Below are 13,492 nucleotides of genomic sequence, written 5' to 3' on the forward strand. Positions count from 1 at the left end.
CCTTTTTCTTCTCTTTGGTCATTTGCTTTGGACGTCATTTTCTTTCTGAAACTTACGTGGTTCGACTCGGTGAAGCAGTGACCAAATTTTATGTGCCAGCTTAGCTGGGAAGCTGCCGTCCAACTCGAGGCGAAGAACATTCAATCAAGACAAATCAGGCGCAGACAAAGCAACATAAAACCATGACCATCGTGCAAGTGGCCCAGGTCCAATTCAAGGAGCTTGTGGTGCCTGAGGAAGTGCAAGCGGTAAGCGTGGCATCGCATTGGCGTCGGCTCAAGTCCCAAATCTTGTTTTCTGGCGACGGAGCTCGAGACTACCAACGAGCACTCTGGCAGCTGACTCCCTTTTCCTGCAATGAAGCTTTGCGAGGAGGCACTTGCGCTCAAGGACCAGTGTCTCCACCCGACGACGAAGAAGCCGTTGGTACAATCGGTAACGGGCGGCATTGACAACAGCACCGAAGGGCAGCAAGTGAGTTCAGCCCAGGGAGGATCGGATCGTCCTGATGCGTCGTCCACATCGCCCCGGTGGAGATAGAAACGGCTGCTGACCAAGTTTATTATCAGGGCGGCATGACACACGTCTTCATCCTAGAGTTCGACAACGAAGAGGACAGGCGGGTGTATCAACAGCAGGACGAGCGGCATCGCAAGTTCAGGGAGGACTTGTCGACTCTCGCCGCCAAGGTGACCATGGTCGACTTTTGCCCGGGTGTCTTTTGGAGATAGTGGACTGTACGGTGGCACGAGTACGGTAGGTGGACGACGCCGATGGAGAGGATGGAGTTGCTGTAGTGTACTGTAGTTTGGCGATATGTTTAGGCCTTTACGTGCTGGAGGACACGGTCTGAAGGAAACAGTGGCGGAAGCAGTCCTATGTGTACTTCGTAGGGTACGAAGTACTTCGTATGCTATCATGACGAGAATTGAAGCCGGCGCGTGTTGCGAGTCGTGCTGAGGGTAGGAGTGTCCGCACTGAGCTGTCCCTTCCTAGACCGACGTGGCAATACAGTCATCATCCAGTTCTGTACGGTACGTACCAAGCCGAGTGCTACGCGACAACACGTTGCGGTAGAGATACGTGTACGGAGTACTTCGTAGTGACTGAGTGGGGCTCTTTCTTGCCTAAAGTGCCCCATAATCAAGCATGAACTTGAGCCAATAGGAGGACCCCTCTGAAACACACCTCGAACCCCTGGTACGTCATAGTGGCTGTCTCCTCAATAAGGTGCCTAGTGCCAACGAAGAACAAGAATGGGGACGGATACTTTGAAGTCCAGATGCACGTTGTACACTAATTGGAAAGAACAGCGAGTGTAGGCTTGTCTATGAAGTACCCCAGATATCGAAACGTACGCGCTCCAGCAGAGATACCTAACACCAATGTACACAAAGTCGGATGGTTGCTTTCCCCGCCCCCGCTATTCAGTCGCATAATATTAGTGTAATGCGTACCTGGTACGTGCCCTGGACTTCTTTGTGAACCCCGCTTCCCTCTCTGTCGCTCTTGTCTCTTGCTCCTCCTCGTCTGTCCTTCTTTCCTTTCTGTCGACAGCCACTCACCCACACCTGCCACTACCTTCTGTTGTATACATACTCCAAGCCGTCCGTACCGTCCGTACGTTCGTTCCGTCTCTGTTTTGTACGGGAACACGCATAGTGCCATACTCCGGTACGTACTTTGCATCTCGTCTCCACCGCCCTGCAGCTTTTACTTAGTACATGGCTGATAGCCACGCACGCGGCTTTACGCAAGGGCAGAGAACTTAACCTCCTACTGGTCCCCTTCTCAATAAACTTTTATTTTTATTTTTATTTCCATTTCTCCTCCTTTCCTACCTGCCTACTGTTAGTTCTTTTCCAAACAACTTCAATCCAAATCGATACCTTTGACGAAATTCGATCGCCGCGCCTTCAGCCACTTATCGTCCTCGAAAATCACTCCTCCTTCTAAACGACACCAACGGAACAGCTTCACTTCGGCTTTTATCCTCAACACGCTGGTTTCTCCCAACGTTTCCGCAGGCCGGGCGATCTGACGGACAACAAACAAGTCCTTTCACGGTCAATCGCCATCACTCAAATCAGCTACACCGCCGCCTCGCCTCTGTCCCCTCCCCCGTCCTCTCCACACCCGCCGCCTCGCCCAAGATGACTCAAGCGTCACAACCCATGTTAATAAACGTCCCGCCGCCGAGCTCCGACCAAGATACCCCTTCTGAGATGCCGTAGGTCACACCGTGTCGCCATGTACAGCCATGATAATCTCCGTCTTGGTCTTTCTTCCCCCCTTTCCCTGGGCACCGACGACCCATTGCATGCGACTGACATCTTATATTAGTGGTACCCCCACCAGCACCACGACCTCTCTGTCTGCCCTCTCCACCACAGCCATCAAAGATGGTCAGCGGGGATGCCTTCCTCGTGGGCCCCCTGGCCGCGGCCATTCCCATCACCCTTCCGCCACTTGTCTCGAAGCTGAACGTGCCGACCGAATTTCCCGCCTAGCCGGTCTCGAGCGCGTCTCAACCCTACGCTCCGTGGGCCCCGGTGCCCATCAGACTGCTCACCACCCTCAGGCTGGCGACACCTCGTCCGGCTCCCCCCAAACCACCACGCCGACCTCGATGGGTGGATTTCCCCCAAACCCATACCTCACGCCTGCCTACTTCGATGCCCAGGGCCAGCCGACGGCCATGACCAAGATAAGCACCGTCGGTACCGCGAGCGCCACCGAAAGCCATCCCGGCGATTCCCACGACAGTCGCACCGCAGCCGGTGATCGCGACGAGGATATTCTCAGCACAGACACGAATTATCGGGATGTCGGATCGGTCACGAGCACCGCCGCCGAGCCGGACCACATGGACATGGACGATGACATGGACGGAGGCGCGACCCGGTCCCTTGGCGGCTACGAAGATCGCATGAGCGACGATGGGTCCGCGAGCCTCGTCGCCTTTGGAGAGGGCGCCAACAGCACCGTCTCGGGCCCCATCTATCACCGCCGTCCCGTCCCGGGCGTCACGTCGCACTCGCAATCTGGTCCCGGCGGCCACTGGGGTTCAGAGAGGAGCAACTCGGGCCTGAGCGATACCTTTCCCACCCAACGTAACCGAGACGTCGGCGGCGGCGACACTCCCATCAGTGCCAGCGCTCTGCAGGAGCGGCGGGAGGCGAGAATGGTCGACGGCGTCGCCGCCGATAGTGCCAGCCATTTTTCCGAGGGGGACATGTTTGTCGACACGACCAACCGACCGCCCGTGCCCCTGCAGGCCAGCCAGTTTCAACACGCCTCACAACAGCAATTCAACGCCAACCAATCAATATCCCCAGCGTCTGTGGAAGCCGCCGAGCGCCTCGTGCGGGATAGGCTAGATCGGGGAGACGCCCGCGTGGGCAACACCATGCTGGGCCGACCCAGCTCAGCCGCGAGCGGGGAGCAACCAGGCAAGTTCCACTTCGAGGAGCGAAAGTGATGAACGTTGGATGAAACACTTGGCAGAGTGGCCCATCGATTCGGCATGATGGGCTTAAGGAGAGGACTTTGCGCTCGTTAGGTTTTAGGGACACTTCCTGGTGAAGACACGCAGGGAGCTGGACGACTCAATGCTACTGGGCAGACGGGCTATGAGCGGAAGGTTGTAAGTTACGGGCACGGATCGAGCCAACGTGCGTGATTCGTGTGTTATTTATTCTGCCCGCGAGTGTCTTTTACTGTCGACTATGAAGGAAACCACGATTCTCGAGGGATGAAGGGAAACAGAGCAATCCTTGCCTCAAAAAGTGACCTGGGATAACCGTGGTGACTGATGAAATTAATCGGGTTCACGTTCTGCCCTCGCATGCGCCATGTTTATCAGAGACGGCATTTATTCGACTCGGACACGGGTACATACCTGATATGTATTGTCAATTACAGCCATGTCACCCTGCCTCTCTTCTATTATATATTTTCTCTACAGCTATCGATATGCACCGTACTATTTGAGAGGCTGCCCATCTTTGAAGCTCCGCATCGTCAAAGGCCTACCAGAGAACGGATGATGTGAACTAAAGGCGGAATGGACGTGAAGAGCACCGTGATGGTGCCAAAGAGGCTCATACTCAGGCTGGAGAGAGCTGCAGCGCGCGGATCGGTGCGGAGGAGCACGGCCGTCGCAATAGCGGAAGAATTGGCGCCCAGCGTGACGCCGCGCGTGACGTAGTCGTCTAGTGCATCAATGGTCAGTCCGTCTTCTCACCGGGTCGCAATGCAATGCGCCACGTCACAGAGGGTACACACGGAAGAGGAATAGGGGGAAGAACTTTACCCTCGGGGATGCCAAACCAACGCAGCATCCTCTCCCCGACCAGAGCGCCCAGGATGCCGCTCATGATGGCCACAGCGGCGACCGTGCTAGGGTCGCCGCCGAGGTTCTCGGTAGCGGGAAGGGCGAGGGCAAGGGTGAGGCTGCGGGCGGCGAAGGCGAGGGAGCGGCGGGCCTCGATGCCGATGGCGGCGCAGACGGCCGGGTATCCGAAGAGGCTGGCGACGGAAAAGGCGACGGACGGGGCCACGATGGCCAGGAAGTGGGTGCGCAGCTCGCGGCGGTACTGGTACATGGGCAGGGCGAGGGCGACGATGGCGGCGTCGAGAACGGTGGCGAAGACGTCGCCTGCGCCGGGAGGCGGATGGGTGGCACGGTGGGGTGGGGACCAGAGGGCCTGGTAGGTCGCGCCTGTTCTGTAGGGGGACAGGGCTTCGCGGAAGGAGGCGGCGGATTTGGCATCGCCTGCAATGCCGGTGCGGATGGCGGCGAGGGCCCAGAGGCCTAGGAAGGCCAAGAGGGCGGTGACGAGGACGGGGTGGAGGTATTGCCGCCAGTTCGGGGGCACGGCGAGGGCGGCGAGGTAGCAAAGGACGGTGAAGGTGAGGTGGGCGGGCATGGCGTAGCCGGTTGTGAAGTAGATGGGAAGGCCGACGAAGAGGAATAGGAGGGTGTAGACGATGGTATTGGAGTGGCGGGTGAGCCGGGCGGCCCATATCTGTGCGCGCGGGGCGGGAGGGGGGTTCTGAGGGGGGAGCGACGGCTGCACGGAGGGGTTCGGGTTTGAGTTCAGGGTCATGGCCGAGGTTTCGTTCGGATGGTTCCCACGCAGACCAACGCTGGCGTCTTGGAAGAGATGGGACGGGGTCTGGGACGGCGGTGGCGGGGCGAGGCCGTTCAGGGAGACACAAGATGGGGCGGTGGAGATGGATGGCGACTCGGGCGTCGAAGAAGGCTGGGAGCGGTCCCAGTCCCCGGAAGGATTACGATTTTCGGTAGGGAGCGAGTCGGCAAGGGGAATACCGTCCGGGTCGCTGCGCATCTCCTCGGCGCGCTCGACGGCGGCACGTTTGGAGGTTCCGAGGAGGAGCTGGAGGCCGCGGGTTAAATATGCGGCGGCGGCCATCATCACGACGAAGCCGACGACTTTGCATTCGACCTCCCGTCAGCGCTTGGTAATCACGACAATGTAAGCAAAAGAACAAGTTCAGGGGAGGCTCACGAAACACGCCAATGATTCTCGATACTTCGACGATGCCTATGGAGGGACTAAGAGGGAGGAGCACGAAAGAGGGCGTGAAGAAGACATTGATCCATCGGAGGGACCAGCCGGCCTAGGGATGCTCTGTCAGGGGTGATTTCGCATGTTTTTTGGGGAGAGCGTCGAACGTCAGGCAACCTGCCTGCCCACTTACCGGCACATCGATGAGGTTGACCATGGCCCTGGTACGGTGAGCACCCAGGAGCCGCTCAGACAGCAGAAGAGCAAAAAAGAGCAGGATTAGACAGGCGACGGAGGCGGGAAATGCGACGCCGGCCGAGTCTAGGGCGGTATGGACGGCAAAGCAGAAGGCGAGGATGACGGTGATGCCAAAGGGAACGTAAACCCACGAGGTGAGAAACTTGGGGGCTACAGCTATGGAGGACTATCGCTACGTCAGTCTTCGATCCCTTGCTTGTCGAACTTATGGGTGAGAACAAACGGACCAGCTTGAGGGCCGTGGCGGCATCGCGGAGGGCATCAGGAGACCACCCGGAGGTCATGCCGCTGCCGAAGTAGGGGGCAATAGTAGCCCTCGTCATTCCCGAGTGTATCATGGTCTCTGGCCTTGCAACTGTGAGATTTAGAGGCTTTGGCCATGCATCGCCGTTTGAATATATAAAGCGAAAGAGCGAGAGAGGGTTCAGAGTGTTGGTCGACGAAAAAGAAGCTCGTGGTGTGGTTTAGTGAATTCGTTGGTGATGAACATTTCTAACCGAGAAGAACGGTCGACATGGATGTGGAAGCCAATGGGTGAGCACTAAAGACTTTTGCACTGGCTTTTGGATACACGATAAGACTTCTGCGATGGTTGGCGATGCGATGCCTTGCCGTCGTCTTGGAGGAGACCTCTCGGCATGAGATGAGACCGAGGAAACGGCCGCCCCGCCGATAGCGGGACTAGGGGCACATCCCACGTTAAATGGCTGCCGGTCCTTGCCGACATCCGCGTGCTTAATAAGCTGGGTACTTCACTAGGTACTTCTGAACTTGACAGAATTCTGAAATGGCCCCTGTTATAAGTACCTTACCTATACTTCGTATTACTTCGTACTTCGTACTTCGTACTTCGTGCGTATCGGTACACACCCTATTTGATGTCCTGTAGTAGAATGCGATGCCCTCCCAGTGCGGCCTACTCCTCGGACTTGGAAGTCTTGGTCGACTGGCGGTTGACCTTGTACAGCGAGGACACGAGCAGCCGGCACTGGACTGCCTGGCGTTTCTCCTCGGACAGTTGCGCCGCCCGAAGCAAGTCGTCATTGAAAGCTTTCCGGGCAGATTGGATCCACCCATGTATTTTGAGGACCGCGGGTTTGAACCGCTTGTAAATGTCCTTCTCCCGGACCTCGACCCAGGTACGGCATCGATCCTGGAACATTGCAATGTTGGGGTGCTTTCTGGCCTTGGCTGTGGTTCAATAGTCATGCGTCAGTCCATCTACCTCGATGTATGGTATACAATTACGGGGAAAATAGGTAGTATACCAAAAAGGCAGAATGTTAATAGGGGAAAACCGGGACGACGGGAAACATACCAATGAGATGATCCATTACTTCCGTGGAACCCCTGTTCGTCACGGAGCGATTTACGTGGGTGCCGGTCACTTGGAGCTGGATAAACACGTTCTCGAGGTCCGGGAAGTTGTGCAGGAAGCGCGCCAGTCCCCACACGCAAACCCCCCCCGACATGATCAGCGCGCCGGGCGAGCCGGTGCCGCAGAGGCAGCGTATACCGGAACAGTACATCTTGTCCCAGCGCACCGCGACGTTGCGCACCTGGCCCTTGCCCACCAGGAGCTCTCTGCCCTCCCAGCCCTTGGAAAGATCCATCCCAAAGAACGACGTCACCTTGGAATCGAAGATGTAGACCACGAGATCCCAGGGTCGGACGGCCACCAGCTGATCCACTCGAACCTCGTCACGCGTCCCGAATTGCCTCTCAAACGCGGCCCTGGCCTCGGGGATCACGGCGGCCACCTCGGCCGCCCACTTCCACTTGCTCTCGTTGCCCAGGCGACCATGCACCAGGGAGATTCGGTCTCCGGGGCCGTTTGGTTTCTGTAAGTGCATCCTGGGCGTGACATAGACGATGCTGGGCCCGGCCTGAAATGCATAAAGGTAGATCTTCTCGCGCAACTCGCCTGGGAGTTTCTCAAACAGATGGAACGCCTTGGTCCGGAACTTTGGGTCGACGAGAGTGTCCGAGTATGACACGATCCGACCCTTGGCAGGAGGGTTTATCAGAGGTGCGTTGGCTTGGCGTCTGTGCCTTCTCTTAGCAGGCGGATGCCGCCGGGCTCTCGTGGCGCGGTACTGGGACTGTATTCGGTAAGGATTAGCCAGGCCGTGGTGTGAATCATGTACACATGTGGAGGCTACTCACCACCATTGTTTCTTGGTTGTGGAGACCCGGGCTATGTTGAATAAAAGGGAAGAAGTGAGGCGAACTTTTGATGTTGGTAAAAGCCGAGTGCAAAGGAGCAAGAGCGTACTCGACGACGGCACGAGGTGTGGTGGTAGATATCCCCTTTAGTAGTGAAACGCGCGTCAAGGGCAAGATGGAGAATTCAACTGGAGATAGGTCCAGTGCGTGTCATTGGGAAAACAAACAAACGTAGGGAAGATTTACGATGAGTTGTAGTTGGCCGAGTTTTGAGATTGTTGTGATTGCCTCGCACAAACTCACACCGCGTAGTAAAATAACGGTAGTAAAATAAGGGGTAGCCTTTTTTGCTCAGGTCCTGGAAGAAGTCCTGGCGTGATTCCAAACCGCTGGTATGTAAGATGGTGAAATAGAAGACCTGCGTTGGTGAAAACAGAAGGATGGATAAGCCAGGCACGCGGAGGGTGGCCATATGATATACGTAAGGTAGGTACGGTGGGCAAGTGGTTAGTGAATGGACAAGTCTTCTCTAAAGTATCCCATCGTTCAGGAGCACTCCAGAGAATCCCCTTTTGATCGTACATTCAATCCTTCCCAGTCGACGGGAAAGTATGAATCGAGTTGTGACTTGACGCCCTACCGTTAACCTACGAAAAAAAGGAAGGAAAATAGACTTCTCGGAGCGGGTTGCATGGAGTTTCTGGAGAAGGAAAGAGATGGAGCATAACGGCCCAGACATCTTGAGGATCTCGACAGCCTTGTGACCGTTCATCTCCAAGTTGGAAGTCGGCAGAGAAAGGCGAGGAACAGAGCAGGATCTTGTTCCCACCCAATGTTGACATCTTGATCTTGTCCGACGTTGTCTACCAGAGACGAACTTGGGGAGCTCATCGGGCGAAGGGTTACCAAGCCAATGTCGGAAATGGAGCGGGCTGCATGATGAGCATCGTCGATTCCCTCCTTCATGTTTCACCGACTGCTGTGGTTCATGGACCGGACTTACAATTGTTCCGCCAAGAATAACGCACAGACCATCCCACGCCATACAAGTACCCAATTCCGAGCAGGTGGACAAAAGAATTCCCTTCTCACCACCACCGCCTCGCTTTCTGGAAAGCGATTGAGCATCGTCCTTCCGCGACGCATTGGGGCTTAGAAAAGCTTTGCAAAGAGATTCCGAATCTCCCGGATACGCACCTTGGTCGGCTCCTACTCCCATTTTCCGCGCGACCGCACCTCGAGACGCTCGGCCTTAGTCTCAGTCCATTCTGGATATCGTGGTCTCTCGCCCACGCGCCTCGAGATTGAACCTCCTATCCAGGCTGTGGTGTCTTCCTGAGTTTTCCCTGGAAAGATACAGCATAGACAGGCCCGGCAAGACAACCGGTCTCCCTCGTTCTTTTCATTTCCTCTCGTCCTACACTACCCATCATCCTACCACTGCAACCACGGATAAGAATTGGGCTGGTGACACCTTTCCCGCGTCACTTGGCTCTCATAACGTCCGAAGATTGAAAACCACGTTTCCTTCGCGGAACGGCACCGATGTATCCTGGACCTGTTGCTCATTTGCACCACGCAATTGGCCCTTATGACGGTGTACATCATCAGTGAATTTACTTGGGGATCCCTTTACCTACGCACGGTCTCGACAACGTGAAGCTAGGCCTTGCTATCAGCCTCTCGCATGACCATCTCATACTGCTGTCCCATTCGGTCTCGGTTGGCCCTTGACGGGCCAATGTCTCCAAAACACGCATCATCTTAAATGACCAGACATACGCGAAATGAGAGAAAATAATGATATTGAGTATCGTCTACGTTGCTCAGAAAGGCCACATAGCCCGCTAGCCCCCATGCTGTCAGCTCCGTCGCGTCCCGAGGAACAACCACCAGCCAACAACCATCTAGCGTAAGAGCTACGAGCCCATCCAGCGATTCTCTCTCAAAAAAGTTTTTTTTTGTCGTTTTTTTTTTTTGTTGCCGTTGTCGGAGATAATGTGTAATGCGTTTCGCCGTCTTCGTCATGTCCGTCGTGGGAAAGGGGTTGTTGACATCCGTATCGGTCGCAAAACAGCCCGACCATATGTCGCTTTCCCACCCCGAACCATAAGATGCGTGGAAGCGTTTCTGAGAGATGAGGTCGAAATCAATGAGCCGGCGGCCCAGAGTCACAAGGCATATCCTCCTCCATAAAACCTGCAGGGTATCCCCATGCCGTCGCAGAAGGCCTGCGTGCCAATTCCTCACCGCCAGTTCATAAGGTACCCTTCCATGAATGCTGCCAGCCCGCCCGCGCCATCATTCATACCTTTTTTGTCTCCCCGGACATTTTCAACCCATCCCACCTTCACCTCCACCCCCTAGATATTCCCTATGAATCCATTGTCGGCAGTATCATCATCAGGCCACGCTGATCCGTCCTTCCCTCCCACAAAATCGCTACTCCAAACGTTGTCCCGGCGGACTGCAGCCGGTGTTAACACGGCCTCGCCGGCAAAGTCGCGCCTGACAACCCCAGCGGCCGACCATCCCGCGTCGAAAAGCCACAGACAGACTCCCGATGAATCCCGAAAGTCGGAAAAAATAAAAAAATAAAACGCAGAAACCCTTTCCTTCCCTGGAAACGCCAGGCTGAGCTCGTGTCGGCCAGCCATAATCCCCCGCAACGCCTCGTGAGTCGAGTCACTGAACATAGAGAATGACGAGCCGCCCTTTCTTTCTACCACCTATTGGAGGTGAGCCTCGGTCGTTATGCCGTATCCGCGCGCCAAATGCCGTCCAGTTCATCTGACATGTAATGTAGTTTCATCGTGTGGGTGAAGATGTGAATTGCAGTGAAAGCGGAGGGAGAGACCTCATGTTGGCATCCAGTCGAAAGTGCAATACTCTCGCAAAGATCGCCGATGGTCCCTTTTATTCGTGGTAGGCGGAGTATCGAAAACGGCAAAGGGCGCGGAAATGGTGAAAAAAGCCCGAGACGATTTGGCAACTCGTTTCTGATCCCAGTCCTGCTGCCAGTCTCTCTGGTCATTGGGGTAGTGTGGCTCCATGCAACGGCGGACGTCATCAAGATGACTTGTAGACGAGCAGGAGGGACAGGTCCCAGTTAGATATTATACAGGTCGAAGTGGATGTTGAAGCGGGTTGCCCGTACGGCGACAACCGAGACAGGGCCGTCGAAAACTTCAGATGACGCGATACCGTGGGTGAAAGAGGAAATGGCGTCCAAGTCGAATGAGCCCACGTCGAATGAGCCCAAGACTGGGGGAACTATAGGCCAACAGTGGGGGGTCGTGGCCTATTGTCGGGCAGAGAGCAAAGGCAAAGAATATGTACAAGGGATGGCAGGGAGAAGATGAGAAAAAGAGAATGAAATAAAAAAAAGACGAAAAGAAGAAAAAAAGAAGAGCAAAAAGAAAAGAAAAAAACGCAAAAAGGCGATCGTCACCATCTCGTTACCGCCTTCCGTACACCAAACGCCTGGAGATGACGAGCGAAAGAAAGACCAGAGGTTTACGCCTGGGGCGTTGCGGCTTGGTTGCCGGCCCCACGGCCACGGTAACCACCGCGTCCGCGTCCCTGGCCTTGGTAGCCTCCTCGACCACGGCCCCTTCCGCGGCCGCTATGTTGGCCGTTGGCGTTCTGCTGCCAATTACCGGAGGACGGTGGTTGCGACAGTTGCGCCTGCTGACCCTGGGCCTGCTGAGGCAGCAGGGGCGCGGAGCCGGGTGCTTGGGACGGTGGTGGCTGCGAGGACTTGAAGTTGGAAATGGGACGAGGAATGGATTCGGGATTCTCGTAGACGTAGAGTGACTTGTCAATGCTGGCAGGAATGGGCTGGATTTCGGTACCGAGGTCCTTCTCAATGTTGTACAGATTGAAGCGGTCATCCCAGTTGATGAGGTTGATCGCGAGACCAAGATGGCCGTATCGTCCCGAACGGCCGATGCGGTGCAGGTATGTCTCGGCATTCTTGGGGAAATCAAAGTTGATGACGACGTTGACGGCCTGAATATCGATACCTCTGGTCAAGAGATCGGAGCAGACGAGGTTGCGGCAGACGCCGTTCCGGAAATCGTGGAAGACGCGGTTGCGGGCTTGCTGGGCCATCTTGGCGTGGCTGTAGAAGCACGAGTAGCCCAGCTCGGTGATCTTCTTCGCCAGCAGCTCGACGCGGTTGGTGGAGTTGCAAAAGATGATGGACTGGTTGATCTGGAGCTTGGAGAAGAGGGTGTTGAGGCAGTGCACCTTTTGCTTCTCCTCGACAAAGGCGTAGTATTGGGTGATACCGCGAAGAGTGAGCTCGTCCATGAGGTTGATCTCGTAAGGGTTGGACATGTTCTTGTCGGAGAAGTCCTTGACGGATAATGGGAAGGTGGCAGAGAAGAGCATCACCTGGCGGTCCTTGGGATGGAATTGGAGGAGTTGCTCGATGACGGGGGTGAACTCGATGGAGAGTAGCTTGTCCGCCTCGTCCATGATGAACATGGGGCACTCGCTCAAGTCGGCCACGTTCTTTCCCGCGAGATCGAGGATTCTGCCTGGCGTTCCGACGACGATATGGACAGGGTCCTGAAGGCGCATGATGTCGTCGCGGAGGCCGGTGCCGCCGGTGGTGACCATGACGTTGATTCCGAGGTGTTTGCCCAGGGTCTTGCAGACCTGGGAGGTTTGCATGGCCAGTTCGCGGGTCGGGACGAGGATGAGACATTGGATCCTAGACACTTTCGGGTTGATCTTCTCGAGGGCAGGGATGACAAAGGCGGCCGTCTTGCCGGTGCCGTTCTTGGCACGCGCCAGGACGTCGCGGCCAGTCAGGGCAACGGGGATGGCTTCTTCTTGAATGGGCGAAGGCCGCTCGAATCCCGCCTCGAAGATGCCCATCAACAGATCCCTCTTCAGCTGGAAGTTCTCAAACTCCAGACCTTTCGTGTTCGTGACATCCTGAGTCGTGTGAGACGAGTGATATCTTAAGACCAGCAGAGCGAGTGGAGTTGCGGGCGACCTACCTCAGTTTGGTGCCTGGTATCCTTTGCTGGAATCTTCAGGTTTTTTTTCCAGTCATCTGGCGACGGGCCATCGCTGTGCGTGTTAGGAAAGAACAGTGGCAGCAGGGAGAGCGGGGTGGAAGAGCTTTGACTCACCTCAATGTTGTGCCCTTCAGTTGATCCGCAAGTGCTTCGGCCATGTCGGTTTGTGGAGAGAGAAAAGGAGAGAGTGTGTTTTGTGGAATATCGGCGAGTGGGCGGAATTGGGAAAGATCCGGGTGCCACCAAAGGCAAGTAGTGTAAAAAGACCCAGTTAAAACAGAACGCGGACTTGGAGGAAGTTGACGATTGTAGTAGAGGAGCGTCGGGTCGTCGCGGTGGAGACGAGAGGTGGCGTAGAGGAGGCGTGCTGGTCGTTTTGCTAAGAAAGAACAGGCTTCAGCGGTAAGTAGAGGGGATTTTCGCTGGCAAGTGCCTCGTCTGGTCGGTGATATAGAGTCGTTAGGCCAAGGAGGCGCAAGGAGAAGAGTTTGGGAGGCCACA

The 13,492-nt window shown here is 55.8% G+C and overlaps 6 protein-coding genes across 6 annotated transcripts; 2 read left to right on the forward strand and 4 right to left on the reverse strand.

Annotated features, from left to right (window-relative positions):
• The first annotated feature begins 11 nt into the window (after nt 1-11).
• ACRALDRAFT_1065445 (uncharacterized protein) lies at nt 12-1,117 on the forward strand. The gene is made up of 3 exons (XM_071017160.1): nt 12-248; nt 364-474; nt 570-1,117. Exons 1-3 carry the CDS (start codon nt 183-185, stop codon nt 729-731), a joined length of 339 nt encoding a protein of 112 aa, XP_070872231.1. The 5' UTR covers nt 12-182; the 3' UTR covers nt 732-1,117.
• Nucleotides 1,118-1,570: 453 nt separating this feature from the next.
• On the forward strand, nt 1,571-4,215 carry ACRALDRAFT_1077632 (uncharacterized protein). Its single transcript, XM_071018667.1, has 2 exons — nt 1,571-2,230; nt 2,344-4,215. Exons 1-2 carry the CDS (start codon nt 2,154-2,156, stop codon nt 3,479-3,481), a joined length of 1,215 nt encoding a protein of 404 aa, XP_070872232.1. The 5' UTR covers nt 1,571-2,153; the 3' UTR covers nt 3,482-4,215.
• Nucleotides 4,024-5,931, reverse strand: ACRALDRAFT_2111654 (uncharacterized protein; the record flags this gene model as incomplete). The annotated part of the gene is made up of 5 exons (XM_071023530.1): nt 4,024-4,238; nt 4,337-5,151; nt 5,251-5,458; nt 5,535-5,646; nt 5,728-5,931. Coding segments are annotated over 5 exons (1,554 nt in total), but the record flags the coding sequence as incomplete, so codon positions are not given.
• A 236-nt stretch (nt 5,932-6,167) lies between these two features.
• On the reverse strand, nt 6,168-7,048 carry ACRALDRAFT_1065443 (uncharacterized protein). Its single transcript, XM_071017159.1, has one exon. The coding sequence runs from the start codon at nt 6,952-6,954 to the stop codon at nt 6,709-6,711; it is 246 nt and encodes an 81-aa protein (XP_070872234.1). The 5' UTR covers nt 6,955-7,048; the 3' UTR covers nt 6,168-6,708.
• Nucleotides 7,049-9,929: 2,881 nt separating this feature from the next.
• On the reverse strand, nt 9,930-11,368 carry ACRALDRAFT_2060510 (uncharacterized protein). The gene has a single exon (XM_071021924.1). It carries the CDS (start codon nt 10,652-10,654, stop codon nt 10,322-10,324), a length of 333 nt encoding a protein of 110 aa, XP_070872235.1. The 5' UTR covers nt 10,655-11,368; the 3' UTR covers nt 9,930-10,321.
• Nucleotides 11,369-11,474: 106 nt separating this feature from the next.
• ACRALDRAFT_1083099 (uncharacterized protein) lies at nt 11,475-13,149 on the reverse strand (the record flags this gene model as incomplete). Its single annotated transcript, XM_071019405.1, has 3 exons — nt 11,475-12,905; nt 12,971-13,043; nt 13,106-13,149. 3 exons carry the CDS (start codon nt 13,147-13,149, stop codon nt 11,475-11,477), a joined length of 1,548 nt encoding a protein of 515 aa, XP_070872236.1.
• Nucleotides 13,150-13,492: the final 343 nt, after the last annotated feature.

The sequence above is a fragment of the Sodiomyces alcalophilus genome (genome assembly GCF_042370955.1).
Source record: "Sodiomyces alcalophilus JCM 7366 unplaced genomic scaffold ACRALscaffold_7, whole genome shotgun sequence".
Classification (NCBI taxonomy): Eukaryota; Fungi; Ascomycota; class Sordariomycetes; order Glomerellales; family Plectosphaerellaceae; genus Sodiomyces; species Sodiomyces alcalophilus.

Excerpts from the sequence above, each read along its gene's own strand:
- ACRALDRAFT_1065445 (XM_071017160.1), top strand. The coding sequence starts at position 183 with ATGACCATCGTGCAAGTGGCCCAGGTCCAATTCAAGGAGCTTGTGGTG. Across the intron at positions 249-363 it reads TGCCTGAGGAAGTGCAAGCG|CTTTGCGAGGAGGCACTTGC; the intron begins GTAAGCGTGGCA and ends CCTGCAATGAAG. Across the intron at positions 475-569 it reads ACAGCACCGAAGGGCAGCAA|GGCGGCATGACACACGTCTT; the intron begins GTGAGTTCAGCC and ends GTTTATTATCAG.
- ACRALDRAFT_1077632 (XM_071018667.1), top strand. The coding sequence starts at position 2,154 with ATGACTCAAGCGTCACAACCCATGTTAATAAACGTCCCGCCGCCGAGC. Across the intron at positions 2,231-2,343 it reads GATACCCCTTCTGAGATGCC|TGGTACCCCCACCAGCACCA; the intron begins GTAGGTCACACC and ends ATCTTATATTAG.
- ACRALDRAFT_1065443 (XM_071017159.1), bottom strand. The coding sequence starts at position 6,954 with ATGTTCCAGGATCGATGCCGTACCTGGGTCGAGGTCCGGGAGAAGGAC.
- ACRALDRAFT_2060510 (XM_071021924.1), bottom strand. The coding sequence starts at position 10,654 with ATGTTCAGTGACTCGACTCACGAGGCGTTGCGGGGGATTATGGCTGGC.